This window comes from Coregonus clupeaformis, chromosome 12, assembly GCF_020615455.1.
Source record: "Coregonus clupeaformis isolate EN_2021a chromosome 12, ASM2061545v1, whole genome shotgun sequence".
Taxonomy (NCBI): Eukaryota; Metazoa; Chordata; class Actinopteri; order Salmoniformes; family Salmonidae; genus Coregonus; species Coregonus clupeaformis.
In genome coordinates, this window is record NC_059203.1 from 14,101,316 (window position 1) to 14,116,222 (window position 14,907).

Genomic DNA, 14,907 nt, shown 5'->3' on the forward strand with positions numbered 1-14,907 from the left:
CATGAACCAGATTTGATCTAGGAGATGGGGAGGGAGTGTTCTGGGTTGTCATGGGGGTAGTGAAACAGTCACTAAAGGTTAAGGTGTGTAAAGGGGATTTTCAGGTGAAACAAAAGAGAAGCGCAGGCGCTGATATAGTCTATCATAAATCATTTAGGTTTAATTACAAGTTGCAACAGGGAGATGCCTTGTCACACCCTGACTCACGGGACTCTTGTATGTTGAGTCAGGGTGTGGATATTCCTATGTTAGTATTTCTATGTTCTCATTCTAGGTTGTGTAGTTCTATGTTTGGCCGGGTGTGATCCCCAATCAGAGGCAGCTGTCGCTCGTTGTCTCTGATTGGGGATCATACTTAGGCAGCCTGTTGGCACTCGTTAGTTGTGGGGATCTTGTTCCGTGTTAGAGGCTTGTTTTGTGTTCAGCCTGAGGACTTCACCTTTCGTTGGTTGGTGTTTTGTTCGTGTGTTTATCGGTGAAATAAACGTGTATGCCTTTCACGCTGCGCCTTGGTCTGACCAGTCCTTAAACGAACGTGACACGGAGGTTCACCTTCCAGCAGGACAATGACCCTAAGCATACTGCTAAAGCAACACTCGAGTGGTTTAAGGGGAAACATTTAAATGTCTTGGAATGGCCTATTCAAAGCCCAGACCTCAATCCAATTGAGAATCTGTGGTATGACTTAAAGATTGCTCTACACCCATCCAACTTGAAAGAGCTCGAGCAGTTTTGCCTTGAAGAATGGGCAAAACTCCCAGTGGCTAGATGTGCCAAGCTTATAGAGACCTATCCCACATCAGCAGTGATGTGTATCAGCCGATGTTGCAACAGGGAGACACCTCCAGCACAGACAGCAGAGAACATGTCTAATGGGCCTTCTCTGCGAAAGCGTTTATATATTAATCAGACAGCACCAATGTTCTCTAAACACCAGCCAGAGAGGCTGTAGGAAGTCACAACATCACCTGATACACATCACACCAGCCAGAGAGGCTGTAGGAAGTCACAACATCACCTGATACACAATCACACCAGCCAGAGAGGCTGTAGGAAGTCACAACATCACCTGATACACATCACACCAGCCAGAGAGGCTGTAGGAAGTCACAACATCACCAGAGACATAATCACACCAGCCAGAGAGGCTGTAGGAAGTCACAACATCACCTGATACACATCACACCAGCCAGAGAGGCTGTAGGAAGTCACAACATCACCTGATACACATCACACCAGCCAGAGAGGCTGTAGGAAGTCACAACATCACCTGATACACATCACACCAGCCAGAGAGAGGCTGTAGGAAGTCACAACATCACCTGATACACAATCACACCAGCCAGAGAGGCTGTGGGAAGTCACAACATCACCTGATACACATCACACCAGCCAGAGAGGCTGTAGGAAGTCACAACATCACCTGATACACATCACACCAGCCAGAGAGGCTGTAGGAAGTCACAACATCACCTGATACACATCACACCAGCCAGAGAGGCTGTAGGAAGTCACAACATCACCAGAGACATAATCACACCAGCCAGAGAGGCTGTAGGAAGTCACAACATCACCTGATACACATCACACCAGCCAGAGAGGCTGTGAGGAAGTCACAACATCACCTGATACACATCACACCAGCCAGAGGCTGTAGGAAGTCACAACATCACCTGATACACATCACACCAGCCAGAGAGGCTGTAGGAAGTCACAACATCACCTGATACACATCACACCAGCCAGAGAGGCTGTAGGAAGTCACAACATCACCTGATACACATCACACCAGCCAGAGAGGCTGTAGGAAGTCACAACATCACCTGATACACATCACACCAGCCAGAGAGGCTGTAGGAAGTCACAACATCGTCTGATACACATCACACCAGCCAGAGAGGCTGTAGGAAGTCACAACATCACCTGATACACATCACACCAGCCAGAGAGGCTGTAGGAAGTCACAACATCACAAGAGACATAATCACACCAGCCAGAGAGGCTGTAGGAAGTCACATCACCAGAGACATAATCAGTGTCCCCGGCCCAGTCTGTAGCCCAACTCTAACCGTAACATTCAACACAGGCAGACATTTTGATACTGGCAGTTAAACAGGTCCAAGGTAGGAACATCAGTCCTTGGTTACAGAAGAAGAGCAAATCAAATTATTCCCATTTTAAACTGTGTATGTATGTAATGTGTCATACAGTATGTCTAGCAGTCTAAATCAGTGTTTCCCATTCTTAGCTCATGGCTCATTCCACCTGAGTCGCGGTACAGAAAACTAGGTAGGTAGTGTTCAGCAGGAGAAAAAAAGTAGAATGAGTAAGTGCATCGATGATGTCGTCCCCACAGTGACCGTACGTACATACCCCAACCAGAAGCCATGGATTACAGGCAACATTCGCACTGAGCTAAAGGGGTAGAGCTGCCGCTTTCTAGGAGTGGGACTCTAACCCGGACGCTATAAGAAATCCCGCTATGCCCTCCGACGAACCATCAAACAGGCAAAGCGTCAATACAGGACTAAGATTGAATCCTACAACGCCGGCTCTGACGCTCGTCGGATGTGGCAGGGCTCGTAAACTGTCACGGGTGACAAAAGGAAACCCAGCCGCGAGCTGCAGAGCGACGCGAGCCTACCAGACAAGCTCTTTTTATTAACCACATGACATTGATTTTGAGATATGCAGACTTTATTATTAATTAAATTGAACTGTTCCACCAAAATGTGCATATGAAAATCACAACTGGCACGCAGATCGGTAGAAATGGGAGGATAACTTGCCACTCGAAATGGAAAAGGTTGCCGACCATTAACAGCAACGGGCAGCCCTAGAATGAATGAATGAATGAATGAATGAATGAATACCCTTTCTCTGAATCACTAGGCCAGTCATACTCAATTGGCGGAGACGCTGTCTGAGTCCGGACCCAGAACGCGGTCAGTGCGGGCCTGGGTACTGAAATCTGTATAGTTTTTTGTTTTGTTTGGCTTTCTACTTACTGCTGTTGTTGTAACAGCAGAATGGATGCACAAGGTACAATTCATTTGGTTGTGCATGGGCCTTCACTGACCTTAGTGAACTATTTATAGGAACTGAGCTTTAAAATGGCAAAATATCCTCCGCCAACGAGGGGTGTGGCGAGTTTGAACAGTTTGGGGTCGCGATGTGAGTTGTTACTAAGCCGATAAATCACAATATCCATCCGGGCCTTTTGCCTGCTAGGAGATTTGTGTGAGCGGACCTTCTCAAATAGTCACTGAGTACTGCTGCACTGGGCTATGCGCTGCGGTCACTGCACCAACAGTACCCACACTGTAGGGTTGGGCTGTATCCAGACTTTCATACCGCTTCTGTACCGTACCGGGGTATACGGTAGAGGGCTGTATTTCATACCGCTTCTGTACCGTACCGGGGTTTCCGCTCGTCCCGACAAATCATTTGCGGCGAGGCTGACATGTTTCATGCCTGGAGCAGGCGGTCAGACATGTTTCATGCCTGGAGCAGGCGGTCAGACATGTTTCATGCCTGGAGCAGGCGGTCAGACATGTTTCATGCCTGGAGCAGGCGGTCAGACATGTTTCATGCCTGGAGCAGGCGGTCAGACATGTTTCATGCCTGGAGCAGGCGGTCAGACATGTTTCATGCCTGGAGCAGGCGGTCAGACATGTTTCATGCCTGGAGCAGGCGGTCAGACATGTTTCATGCCTGGAGCAGGCGGTCAGACATGTTTCATGCCTGGAGCAGGCGGTCAGACATGTTTCATGCCTGGAGCAGGCGGTCAGACATGTTTCATGCCTGGAGCAGGCGGTCAGACATGTTTCATGCCTGGAGCAGGCGGTCAGACATGTTTCATGCCTGGAGCAGGCGGTCAGACATGTTTCATGCCTGGAGCAGGCGGTCAGACATGTTTCATGCCTGGAGCAGGCGGTCAGACATGTTTCATGCCTGGAGCAGGCGGTCAGACATGTTTCATGCCTGGAGCAGGCGGTCAGACATGTTTCATGCCTGGAGCAGGCGGTCAGACATGTTTCATGCCTGGAGCAGGCGGTCAGACATGTTTCATGCCTGGAGCAGGCGGTCAGACATGTTTCATGCCTGGAGCAGGCGGTCAGACATGTTTCATGCCTGGAGCAGGCGGTCAGACATGTTTCAGTGCCTGGAGCAGGCGGTCAGACATGTTTCATGCCTGGAGCAGGCGGTCAGACATGTTTCATGCCTGGAGCAGGCGGTCAGACATGTTTCATGCCTGGAGCAGGCGGTCAGACATGTTTCATGCCTGGAGCAGGCGGTCAGACATGTTTCATGCCTGGAGCAGGCGGTCAGACATGTTTCATGCCTGGAGCAGGCGGTCAGACATGTTTCATGCCTGGAGCAGGCGGTCAGACATGTTTCATGCCTGGAGCAGGCGGTCAGACATGTTTCATGCCTGGAGCAGGCGGTCAGACATGTTTCATGCCTGGAGCAGGCGGTCAGACATGTTTCATGCCTGGAGCAGGCGGTCAGACATGTTTCATGCCTGGAGCAGGCGGTCAGACATGTTTCATGCCTGGAGCAGGCGGTCAGACATGTTTCATGCCTGGAGCAGGCGGTCAGACATGTTTCATGCCTGGAGCAGGCGGTCAGACATGTTTCATGCCTGGAGCAGGCGGTCAGACATGTTTCATGCCTGGAGCAGGCGGTCAGACATGTTTCATGCCTGGAGCAGGCGGTCAGACATGTTTCATGCCTGGAGCAGGCGGTCAGACATGTTTCATGCCTGGAGCAGGCGGTCAGACATGTTTCATGCCTGGAGCAGGCGGTCAGACATGTTTCATGCCTGGAGCAGGCGGTCAGACATGTTTCATGCCTGGAGCAGGCGGTCAGACATGTTTCATGCCTGGAGCAGGCGGTCAGACATGTTTCATGCCTGGAGCAGGCGGTCAGACATGTTTCATGCCTGGAGCAGGCGGTCAGACATGTTTCATGCCTGGAGCAGGCGGTCAGACATGTTTCATGCCTGGAGCAGGCGGTCAGACATGTTTCATGCCTGGAGCAGGCGGTCAGACATGTTTCATGCCTGGAGCAGGCGGTCAGACATGTTTCATGCCTGGAGCAGGCGGTCAGACATGTTTCATGCCTGGAGCAGGCGGTCAGACATGTTTCATGCCTGGAGCAGGCGGTCAGACATGTTTCATGCCTGGAGCAGGCGGTCAGACATGTTTCATGCCTGGAGCAGGCGGTCAGACATGTTTCATGCCTGGAGCAGGCGGTCAGACATGTTTCATGCCTGGAGCAGGCGGTCAGACATGTTTCATGCCTGGAGCAGGCGGTCAGACATGTTTCATGCCTGGAGCAGGCGGTCAGACATGTTTCATGCCTGGAGCAGGCGGTCAGACATGTTTCATGCCTGGAGCAGGCGGTCAGACATGTTTCATGCCTGGAGCAGGCGGTCAGACATGTTTCATGCCTGGAGCAGGCGGTCAGACATGTTTCATGCCTGGAGCAGGCGGTCAGACATGTTTCATGCCTGGAGCAGGCGGTCAGACATGTTTCATGCCTGGAGCAGGCGGTCAGACATGTTTCATGCCTGGAGCAGGCGGTCAGACATGACTTGGGGATGAAAATATTTTTGTTGTCCCGCAGATTATTTGGAAACTGACATCATTCTGCTTTGTATGCGTTGACCGAGACCCTACATATTGTATTAAAAGCACATATTTTTTGCGATGTTCACACACACTCAACTTCAGTAGCCTCTCCTCTCCTAGTTGGGCGTGCGAGTTCAAGTGCGCCTAGTACGAGTGGTCTCAATGAGATGGAGAAGGCTGCCTACATGGGGTGGAGAATCACGTGGCAATTCACTTTTAAATATGACATGAACTTAAATATGATTAGACTGTAGTTTACTAAATATGAGTAGACTACAGTTTACAACATTGCCTAGAAATAAATATTGATCACCCATATTTCTGTCTGAAAACTGTCCCACTCCTAAAAGGTAGGCTATAAAAAATATCTTAAGAGAAAGGGCGAGACTCTCCAACTCTGCTCTGGTCCAACTACATCTAGCATGTTGGCTGGCATAGCCCAGTAATAGAGATAACCTAATATAATGGGCCATGTGAGAATCTATGGTAATTTAACCTATCTCTCCTAAGTTATTTTTGGTCATTTGATATTGCCTATAGGGGTTGCAACATTGCCGGGACCATGGCTGGCAAGAGAGCTGTGTCATATCCGCCTGAAATAACGCTAGCGGGACAGTGGTTGGGTTTGGGAGCTGTTCTTGCGGTAGTGGGAGGGAGTCGGACAGAAAGGCCAGCCCATTTATTTGACACATCTTAGATTTCTTCTAGTTATGCTTAACCCATAGTTATAAGCAGTGGCATAGCACGGACCCCGCAGCCCTCATGAGGCCAAAATATATCCATTTTATATATATATATATATATATATATATATATTGAAACGCTATTGAAAGTCATACGGTCTGTATTTGGAAATACCCAAACCTAATACACACTGTCACTGTGCTGACTTCTGTCAATCATTAACTACAGCACAGAGGTCAACAACGTCCTGCTCTATTTACCTGTTCTGTTCTCCCATTTGGACTGTCAACATTGATATAGTTTATTAACTATTTCATGACTGTTGTATAAAACTGTTTAAAGGGATACTTTAGAGATTTTGTGTAATTGTCTACTTACCCAGAGTCCGACGCTTAAATTCCTGAAAGTCAATGGGTATGTACTAGCCAGCTCCTCAATGGGTATGTACTAGCCAGCTCCTCAATAGCATGGAAATAGACCTAACTAGTCCAAAGCTGGGTGGTTTGGTAAGTTATAGTCTTACAAAACTATACATGGTAATCTATTTGATAAATTCTTGAAATTTGACCAATAATCGTAAGAAAATAGATTCCATCAACTCATTTAGACTACTTTGGGTTCTACTTTTTTCCCCGCGAGACTTGGTGTGGCTTTATACATTTTTACGAATGATCTTTGAAAGACAGGGTTCTGCAAAAGGGACGTTTCTTTTTTTGCTGAGTTTACAAAGCAATATTCAATATTTTGTGCTTTTCAGCTTAAATTATTGTACAAAAGTCTTGCCACAAACAAAATGTTAAATATATGGGGCATACAACCATCTCAGATCTGCAGATTTTGCTGTGAAGAGACAGAATCGTTAGACCAGGGGTGTTCAACTCTGACCCTACGAGGTCCGGAGCCTGCTGGTTTTCTGTTCTACCTGAAACTTAATTGCACCCACCTGGTGTCCCAGGTCTAAATCAGTCCCTGGTTAGAGGGGAACAGTGAAACGCAGTGGAACTGACTTTGAGGTCCAGAGTGTAGTTTGAGGGAGTTAGACCATCTATTCTGGACCCCAGGCAGCCTCTTTCTGGTCTCAGATTCAGGTATGGCTATAATGTCATAACATTTATCTAAAATTAACACTATAAATAGCATTGTTGGGAGATATGGGAAGACATGGTCAATCATTTAACAATATAATAATACTCTTAGCTAAAACGTTTATCTTCAACTCTCAATCGGTTGATTCTATGCGATTAGAAAGACTGAAGTGAAGCGTCACAGCATGGTTAAAATATATAGAGATCAGAAGAGGGAGGGATGGTATATAGCCCACAGAGATAGGAGGGGTGGTATATAGCCCACAGAGATAGGAGGGGTGGTATATAGCCCACAGAGATAGGAGGGGTGGTATATTGCCCACAGAGATAGGAGGGGTGGTATATAGCCCACAGAGATAGGAGGGGTGGTATATAGCCCACAGATATGGGAGGGGTGGTATGTAGCCCACAGAGATAGGAGGGGTGGTATATAGCCCACAGATATGGGAGGGGTGGTATGTAGCCCACAGAGATGGGAGGGGTGGTATATTGCCCACAGAGATAGGAGGGGTGGTATATTGCCCACAGAGATAGGAGGGGTGGTATATTGCCCACAGAGATAGGAGGGGTGGTATATAGCCCACAGAGATAGGAGGGGTGGTATATAGCCCACAGAGATAGGAGGGGTGGTATATAGCCCACAGAGATAGGAGGGGTGGTATATAGCCCACAGAGATAGGAGGGGTGGTATATTGCCCACAGAGATAGGAGGGGTGGTATATAGCCCACAGAGATAGGAGGGGTGGTATATTGCCCACAGAGATAGGAGGGGTGGTATATAGCCCACAGAGATAGGAGGGGTGGTATATTGCCCACAGAGATAGGAGGGGTGGTATATTGCCCACAGAGATAGGAGGGGTGGTATATAGCCCACAGAGATAGGAGGGGTGGTATATTGCCCACAGAGATAGGAGGGGTGGTATATAGCCCACAGAGATAGGAGGGGTGGTATATTGCCCACAGAGATAGGAGGGGTGGTATGTAGCCCACAGAGATAGGAGGGGTGGTATATTGCCCACAGTGATGTCTAAACATTTGAATTGGCCACAGTTGGACTCCAAGTTGTAGTGACGTCTCAAGTATGATCAAAGGGAATTGGATGCACCTGAGCTCAATTTGGAGTGTCATAGCAAATGGGGTGTGAATACTTGTGTAAATGAGATCTCTGTATTTCATTTTCAAACATTAGCATTTTCACTTTGTCATTATGGGATATTGTGTGTAGATGGGTGAGAATCTAATGTTGAATTCGGGCTGTAACAGACTGTGTATATATAGATGTATCTCTATGGTATAAACTGTTGAATGACCTTTAACCTCTCTCTGAACTGAGCTCTGACTCCTGACCTCTGTCCTCTCCACAGCGTCATCCAAGCACCTTTACCACTTCCTGTTGATAAGGTAAGTGTTGCATTACATTTTACATTTTCTACATTTAGCGGACGCTCTTATCCAGAGCGACTTACAAGAGCAAGTGCCTTGCTCAAGGGCACATCAACAGATTTTTCACCTAGTCAGCTTGGGGATTCGAACCAGCGTCCTTTCGGTTACTGGCCCAACGCTCTTAACCACTAGGCTACCTGCCGCCCCCTGTTGCAATGCGTTCTCCTGTGTGTGTGTGTGTGTGTGTGTGTGTGTGGGGGGGTATTTTTAAGCTTAGGGGTTAGGGTTATAATTAGGTTTAGAATTGGGGTTAGTAGTTAGGGTTATGGCAACCGAAGCAGTTCGGAGCAGTTCTTGTTCATACACCACATGACCAATAGTATGTGGACACCTGCTCATCGAACATCTCATTCCAAAATCATGGGCATTAATATGGAGTTGGTCCCCCTTTGCTGCTATAACAGCCTCCACTCTTCTGGGAAGGCTTTCCACTAGATGTTAGAACATTGCTGCAGGGACTTGCTTCCATTCAGCCACAAGAGCATTAATGAGGTCGGCACTGATGTTGGGCGATTAGGCCTGGCTCGCAGTCAGCTTTCCAATTCATCCCAAAGGTGTTTGATGGGGTTGCCACCAAGTTGGAAGCACAGAATGGTCTAGAATGTAATTGTATGCTGTAGCGTTAAGATTTCCCTTCACTGGAACTAAGGGGCCTAGCCCGAACCATGAAAAACCCGAACCCCCAGACCATTATTCCTCCTGCACCAGACTTTACAGTTGGCACTATGCATTCGGGCAGGTAGCGTTCTCCTGGCATCTGCCAATCCCATATTCGTCCGTCGGTCTGCCATCTGGTGAGGCGTGATTCATCACTAAAGAGAACGCGTTTCCACTGCTCCAGAGTCCAATGGCGGCGAGCTTTACACCACTCCAGCCGACGCTTGGCATTGCACATGGTGATCTGAGGCTTGTGTGCCATGGAAACCCATTTCATGACGAACAGTTCTTGTGCTGACGTTGCTTCCAGAGGCAGTTTGGAACTCAGTAGTGAGTGTTGCAACCGAGGACAGACGATTTTTATGTGGACACCCATCCAATTAATGGCGGGAGATTGCGGCGACGCTGGGGTCCGACCCAACCACTTGTTCAAAGAACTGGGGTAGGTTTCTCGAAGTTCGTCAAGGCAAGAAAAGAAACGAGGGCTCAGCCGGTGGAAAGGCTACTCCAGAAATGTTGCTGCTGGCTTGTTCAGCACGTGAAGCAGGGGAAGATTAAAAGCAACATGCCGTCTTCACCAAAGGATGGGGTATGTTGTATTTTCTATTGTAGTCGACAAAAAGTAGCCATGTTTTGCTAACAATAGCTAGCGCTAGCTACTTGGCTGGCTAGATAGCCTAGCGGCATACTTGTCCAGAGAAAGCAAGCGAGCCAACCAAATAAACTAAAGATCTTTACAACTTTTTATCAGAAGTTTCCCACATTGATAACAGCAAAGTCAACGTTTGGTAGCAAGTCAAAATGTTGCAAACGTTTTATCAGCGTTGAGTAGCTAGTCCAGGCCGTTTATATAGTCTATTTTAGTCTCGGTTAATGATATTTGATGTTCGTTGATCGGTTTGCATATGTGTAATGAATAGCCCTCTACTTTTTTAAATTTTTCAAGGCACAGACACCACTGAATGGAGACAACACCTGGTTTTGTTCTCTGCCCCAAGTACTGCCTGGTGATTGGCCCCCAGCACTGCCTCTGCCCCCAGCACTGCCTGGTGATTGGCCCCCCGCCCATCTCCCGCACTGAGCTGCAGTGCAGAATTGGAAACAATCTCCATGTAGGACCTGGTAAGTTCTATCCTGAGCCCTCCCAAGTCCTACTCCACTGGCTTGCTCCTCACCGACGCTACAGGTTAGCAGCAGAGAGCTGCAGACTCAGTCCTTGACACATCACTCGCAAAAGGCATTGCAAATGATTGAAGACAGATCTCAATCTGAAGAAAGTCATACACCGAGCCACCAGCTTGTCCCAGAGGTAAATAAATACAAATCATTTCAGATTCTCCTCCTTTACTCTGATCTCCTCCTCTCCTCACCATGCACACTGCTCTCCAGACTCTCCTAATGTCCCCCCTCTTCTCCTCCTCTCCACAGGGCCCTGGCACCTATAGCTGATTTCATGGATGAACTCTCGCCAAAACTCAGAGGAAGTCTGTCACCAGCTGCATGAGATTGTGCATGACTTCAAAAAAGAGGACATGGACCGAATGACTGGGACCCCCAGTGAAATGAACAACTTGTTCTGTTGTTCAGACATCTGTTTTATATTGTTCCAAAATATTTATATTGCTCATAAATATTTGTATCTACACTGAAATGTTTTGTGACACTTTTGTTGTATACGAGTGTTCGTAGCAGGCACTGTTGTATTGTGGTTTATGTTCAGAAGCCAGAATAAAGATGTATTTTTTGTGTGCTGAAAAAGCTCTGTTGGCATTTCTTAATCTCAATACAAGGTGTTCCAATGCATTCTATCTGAACATCAGGTGCTGACAACGTAGAGAATAGCTGTGAGCCACAGACTTTACAGGCTTTCTTGTACTGGTGGTGTAGTTCAATCTAATCTAAATGACTGAACACTGAGACGTCATAGAATCAGGTTTCATGTTATTAACCAGATTTAAATTCTACATTTGAGTACAGAGTGCTTTGGTTCCCAGTGCACACAAAGAACTGAGTCTGTGTCCATCAAGTGTGTGTGAGCAGTCCAAAGACCTATTTGGCATGATTGGCTGGCCTTGGGTTGAGTTGTCCTCTCCTAACCATCTTCCTCACACCGCCCCCCCCCCCAGGCACAGGTCTGGGGGGAGGAAGAAGTCCTTAACTTGTTTATCAAGCCTCATCCCCCTGGCATGAGACAGTCTCCCTGGCTCTTGGAGGTTGTTGTCCCCTGCCACAACCCTCCTCCGCTCTCCAGGTTGGTAGTTGCGGGAGGCACGTATCTTGCGATTGGGCTTCATCCGTGGAGGCCAGGGTAGTTGTGGAGGGCCACACATTAGACTTTTTAAAGTTGTTGTTTTTTTACACTCGATTGGATGTCCAAGAATCCTCATCCTTGCATCCATGAAGGCTTTTGGAATATGGTTTCTGGAAAAATTGTACTGTGTTTTTTTGTTTACTCGATCTGTCTGTTTATACCTTTTTATCAACAGTGCCTTCGGAAAGTATTCAGACCCCTTGACTTTTTCCACATTTTGTTAAGTTACAGCCTTATTCTGTAATTGATTACATTGCTTTTTTCCTCATAAATCTACAAACAATACCCCATAATGACAAATCTAAAGTTTTTTTATTTTAATTTAATTTTAGCTAATTTATAAAATAAAGAACTGAAGTCACATTTACAAAAGTATTCAGACCCTTTACTCAGTACTTTGTTGAAGCACCTTTGGCAGCAATTACAGCATCTCCTTGGGTATGATGCTACAAGCCTGGCTCACCTGTATTTGAGGAGTTTCTCCCATCATACTGTGGGGATGTTTTTCATCGGCAGGGACTGGGAGACTAGTCAGGATCGAGGCAAAAATGAACGGAGCAAAGTACAGAGAGATCCTTGATGAAAACCTGCTCCAGAGCGCTCAGGACCTCAGACTGGGGCGAAGGTTCACCTTCCAACAGGACAACGACCCCAAGCACACAGCCAAGACAACGCAGGAGTGGCTTCAGGACAAGTCTCTGAATGTCCTTGAGTGGCCCAGCCAGAGCCCGGACTTGAACCTGATCGAATTGGGGGGGGGGGTCCAATCACATCACAGATCTGGACTTAGGCTGTTATTGTAGTTGAACCAGTACACACCTGATTTAACTAATCATAGACTTCAATCAAGACATGATTAGTTGAATCAGGTGTTATTGCTTGGTTATAAAAAAAACCTGCACCCACACTGGCCGTCTGTGGATAAGAAGCCATGCACAAAGTTTCTATGAATTATCTGAAAAGCTGGTTCACCTTTGCTGTACTGCTATTGTTGTTAATTAGATCAACTTGTCTTCCTAAAGCCTGTCTGAAGACAGTTCAAGTCTCCCCCTCTATTGTTCTATTACAAAAGTAACAATATAGCCTAGCCAGAAGAAGAAAAAAAAACTGTTCCCCGCCCCCCTCTCCTCCCGCTGCCCGCTGCTGCTGGCCTCCACACATTCTGCCGTGACGCTCCTGAAGTTGCCTCTAATAAGTAATTGGCTAAACCAGCGGTCGGTCCTTTTCCATTTGGAGTGCCAAGTTATCCTCCCATTTCTACTGATCTGCGTGACAGTTATGATGTCCTTTTCCATTTGGAGTGCCAAGTTATCCTCCCATTTCTACTGATCTGCCTGACAGTTATGATGTCCTTTTCCATTTGGAGTGCCAAGGTATCCTCCCATTTCTACTGATCTGCGTGACAGTTATGATGTCCTTTTCCATTTGGAGTGCCAAGGTATCCTCCCATTTCTACTGATCTGCCTGACAGTTATGATGTCCTTTTCCATTTGGAGTGCCAAGGTATCCTCCCATTTCTACTGATCTGCCTGACAGTTATGATGTCCTTTTCCATTTGGAGTGCCAAGGTATCCTCCCATTTCTACTGATCTGCGTGACAGTTATGATGTCCTTTTCCATTTGGAGTGCCAAGGTATCCTCCCATTTCTACTGATCTGCCTGACAGTTATGATGTCCTTTTCCATTTGGAGTGCCAAGGTATCCTCCCATTTCTACTGATCTGCATGACAGTTATGATTTTCATATGCAAATTTTTGTGGAAGTTATTTTATTTATAATAAAGTCTTCATATCTCAAAATCAATGTCATGTGGTAAATCAAGATTATAAAAATAGTCTACAGAAACCAACAAATAAATACATTGCAGGTAGAAAATATCCTGATTTAAAAATAAATATTCTATAAATCACATTGGCTGAGCATGGCCTGTCTGCAAGGAACTTGAAACATTGTATCAACTATATGAAAAATGTATGCACTCACTAACTGTAAGTCGCTCTGGATAAGAACGTCTGCTAAATGACTAAAATTTAAATGTAACTATTAATTGGTCCAGCCCAATCGTGCTACCAAACTTGCAACATTGTATAAAATATTCTGGGCCCTCAGTTTTCTGCGCCAGTGAGCTCTGGACAGACACAGCTGTAGGCTATTTTGCGCAAGGGATAAGAAGTAATCAGGTAGGCCTATTTTATGATGTTTCCACTGGTCAGAGCATTACATTTTTTGCCCAATCATGCTGAGTGGTAATCGAAAGGGAGAGAGCTGGAAAGATTTTTCAAATAGGCTGCGTTGAGGAACTATTGTCGTTCTCAATGGATGTAAAAACAGACTTAGTTTACTTGCTGTTTGAGGTGAAGAAAAATTACTTTGAGGAGCTCCACGGTGATGGTGAGTTAAGACAATCAGAAATAGTATCAGATCCCCAAATGGGCACATTTATAGGGCTACATTTGTGCGCACGCCAGGTGGCCTAGTTCTATCCGTAATCAAGTGAGTGTCCTTACTCAAGATTGACAGGAGCGCTCCAAACAAAAGACAATGAATAAATTGACAAATGGAATTTAAATAAACCAAAACTTTTTCTCACAAGTGTAGCCTAGTTTGTGCGCTCTGCAAACGTGTCCACTCCTACGATGACAACAGTAAGATTGTGATAATAATATATTGAATGCATTAACAGAAATTACCCTGGCCAAAGAAACATTGTAGATTAGAAGTTATGGGAATTAACTGTAAATGTACAGTCGGGGTCAAAAGTTTTGAGAATGACACAAATACTAATTTTCACAAAGTCTGCTGCCTCAGTTTTTGATAATGGCAATTTGCATGTACTCCAGAATGTCATGAAGAGTGATCAGATGAATTGCAATTAATTGCAAAGTCCCTCTTTGCCATGAAAATGAACTTAATCCCCAAAAAACATTTCCACTGCATTTCAGCCCTGCCACAAAAGGACCAGCTGCCATCATGTCAGTGATTCTCTCGTTAACACAGGTGAGAGTGTTGACGAGGACAAGGCTGGAGATCACTCTGACATGCTGATTGAGTTAGAATAACAGACTGGAAGTTTTAAAAGGAGGGTGGTGCT

At 46.4% G+C, this 14,907-nt stretch overlaps 1 protein-coding gene across 1 annotated transcript in view; it reads left to right on the top strand.

Annotated features, from left to right (window-relative positions):
* The window catches only part of slmapa (sarcolemma associated protein a), a 190,915-nt gene that overhangs the window by 63,215 nt on the left and 112,793 nt on the right, over nt 1-14,907 (top strand). Inside the window, 1 exon segment of the mRNA XM_045223708.1 lies at nt 8,770-8,806. Within this exon segment, the coding sequence (XP_045079643.1) occupies nt 8,770-8,806 (37 nt within the window).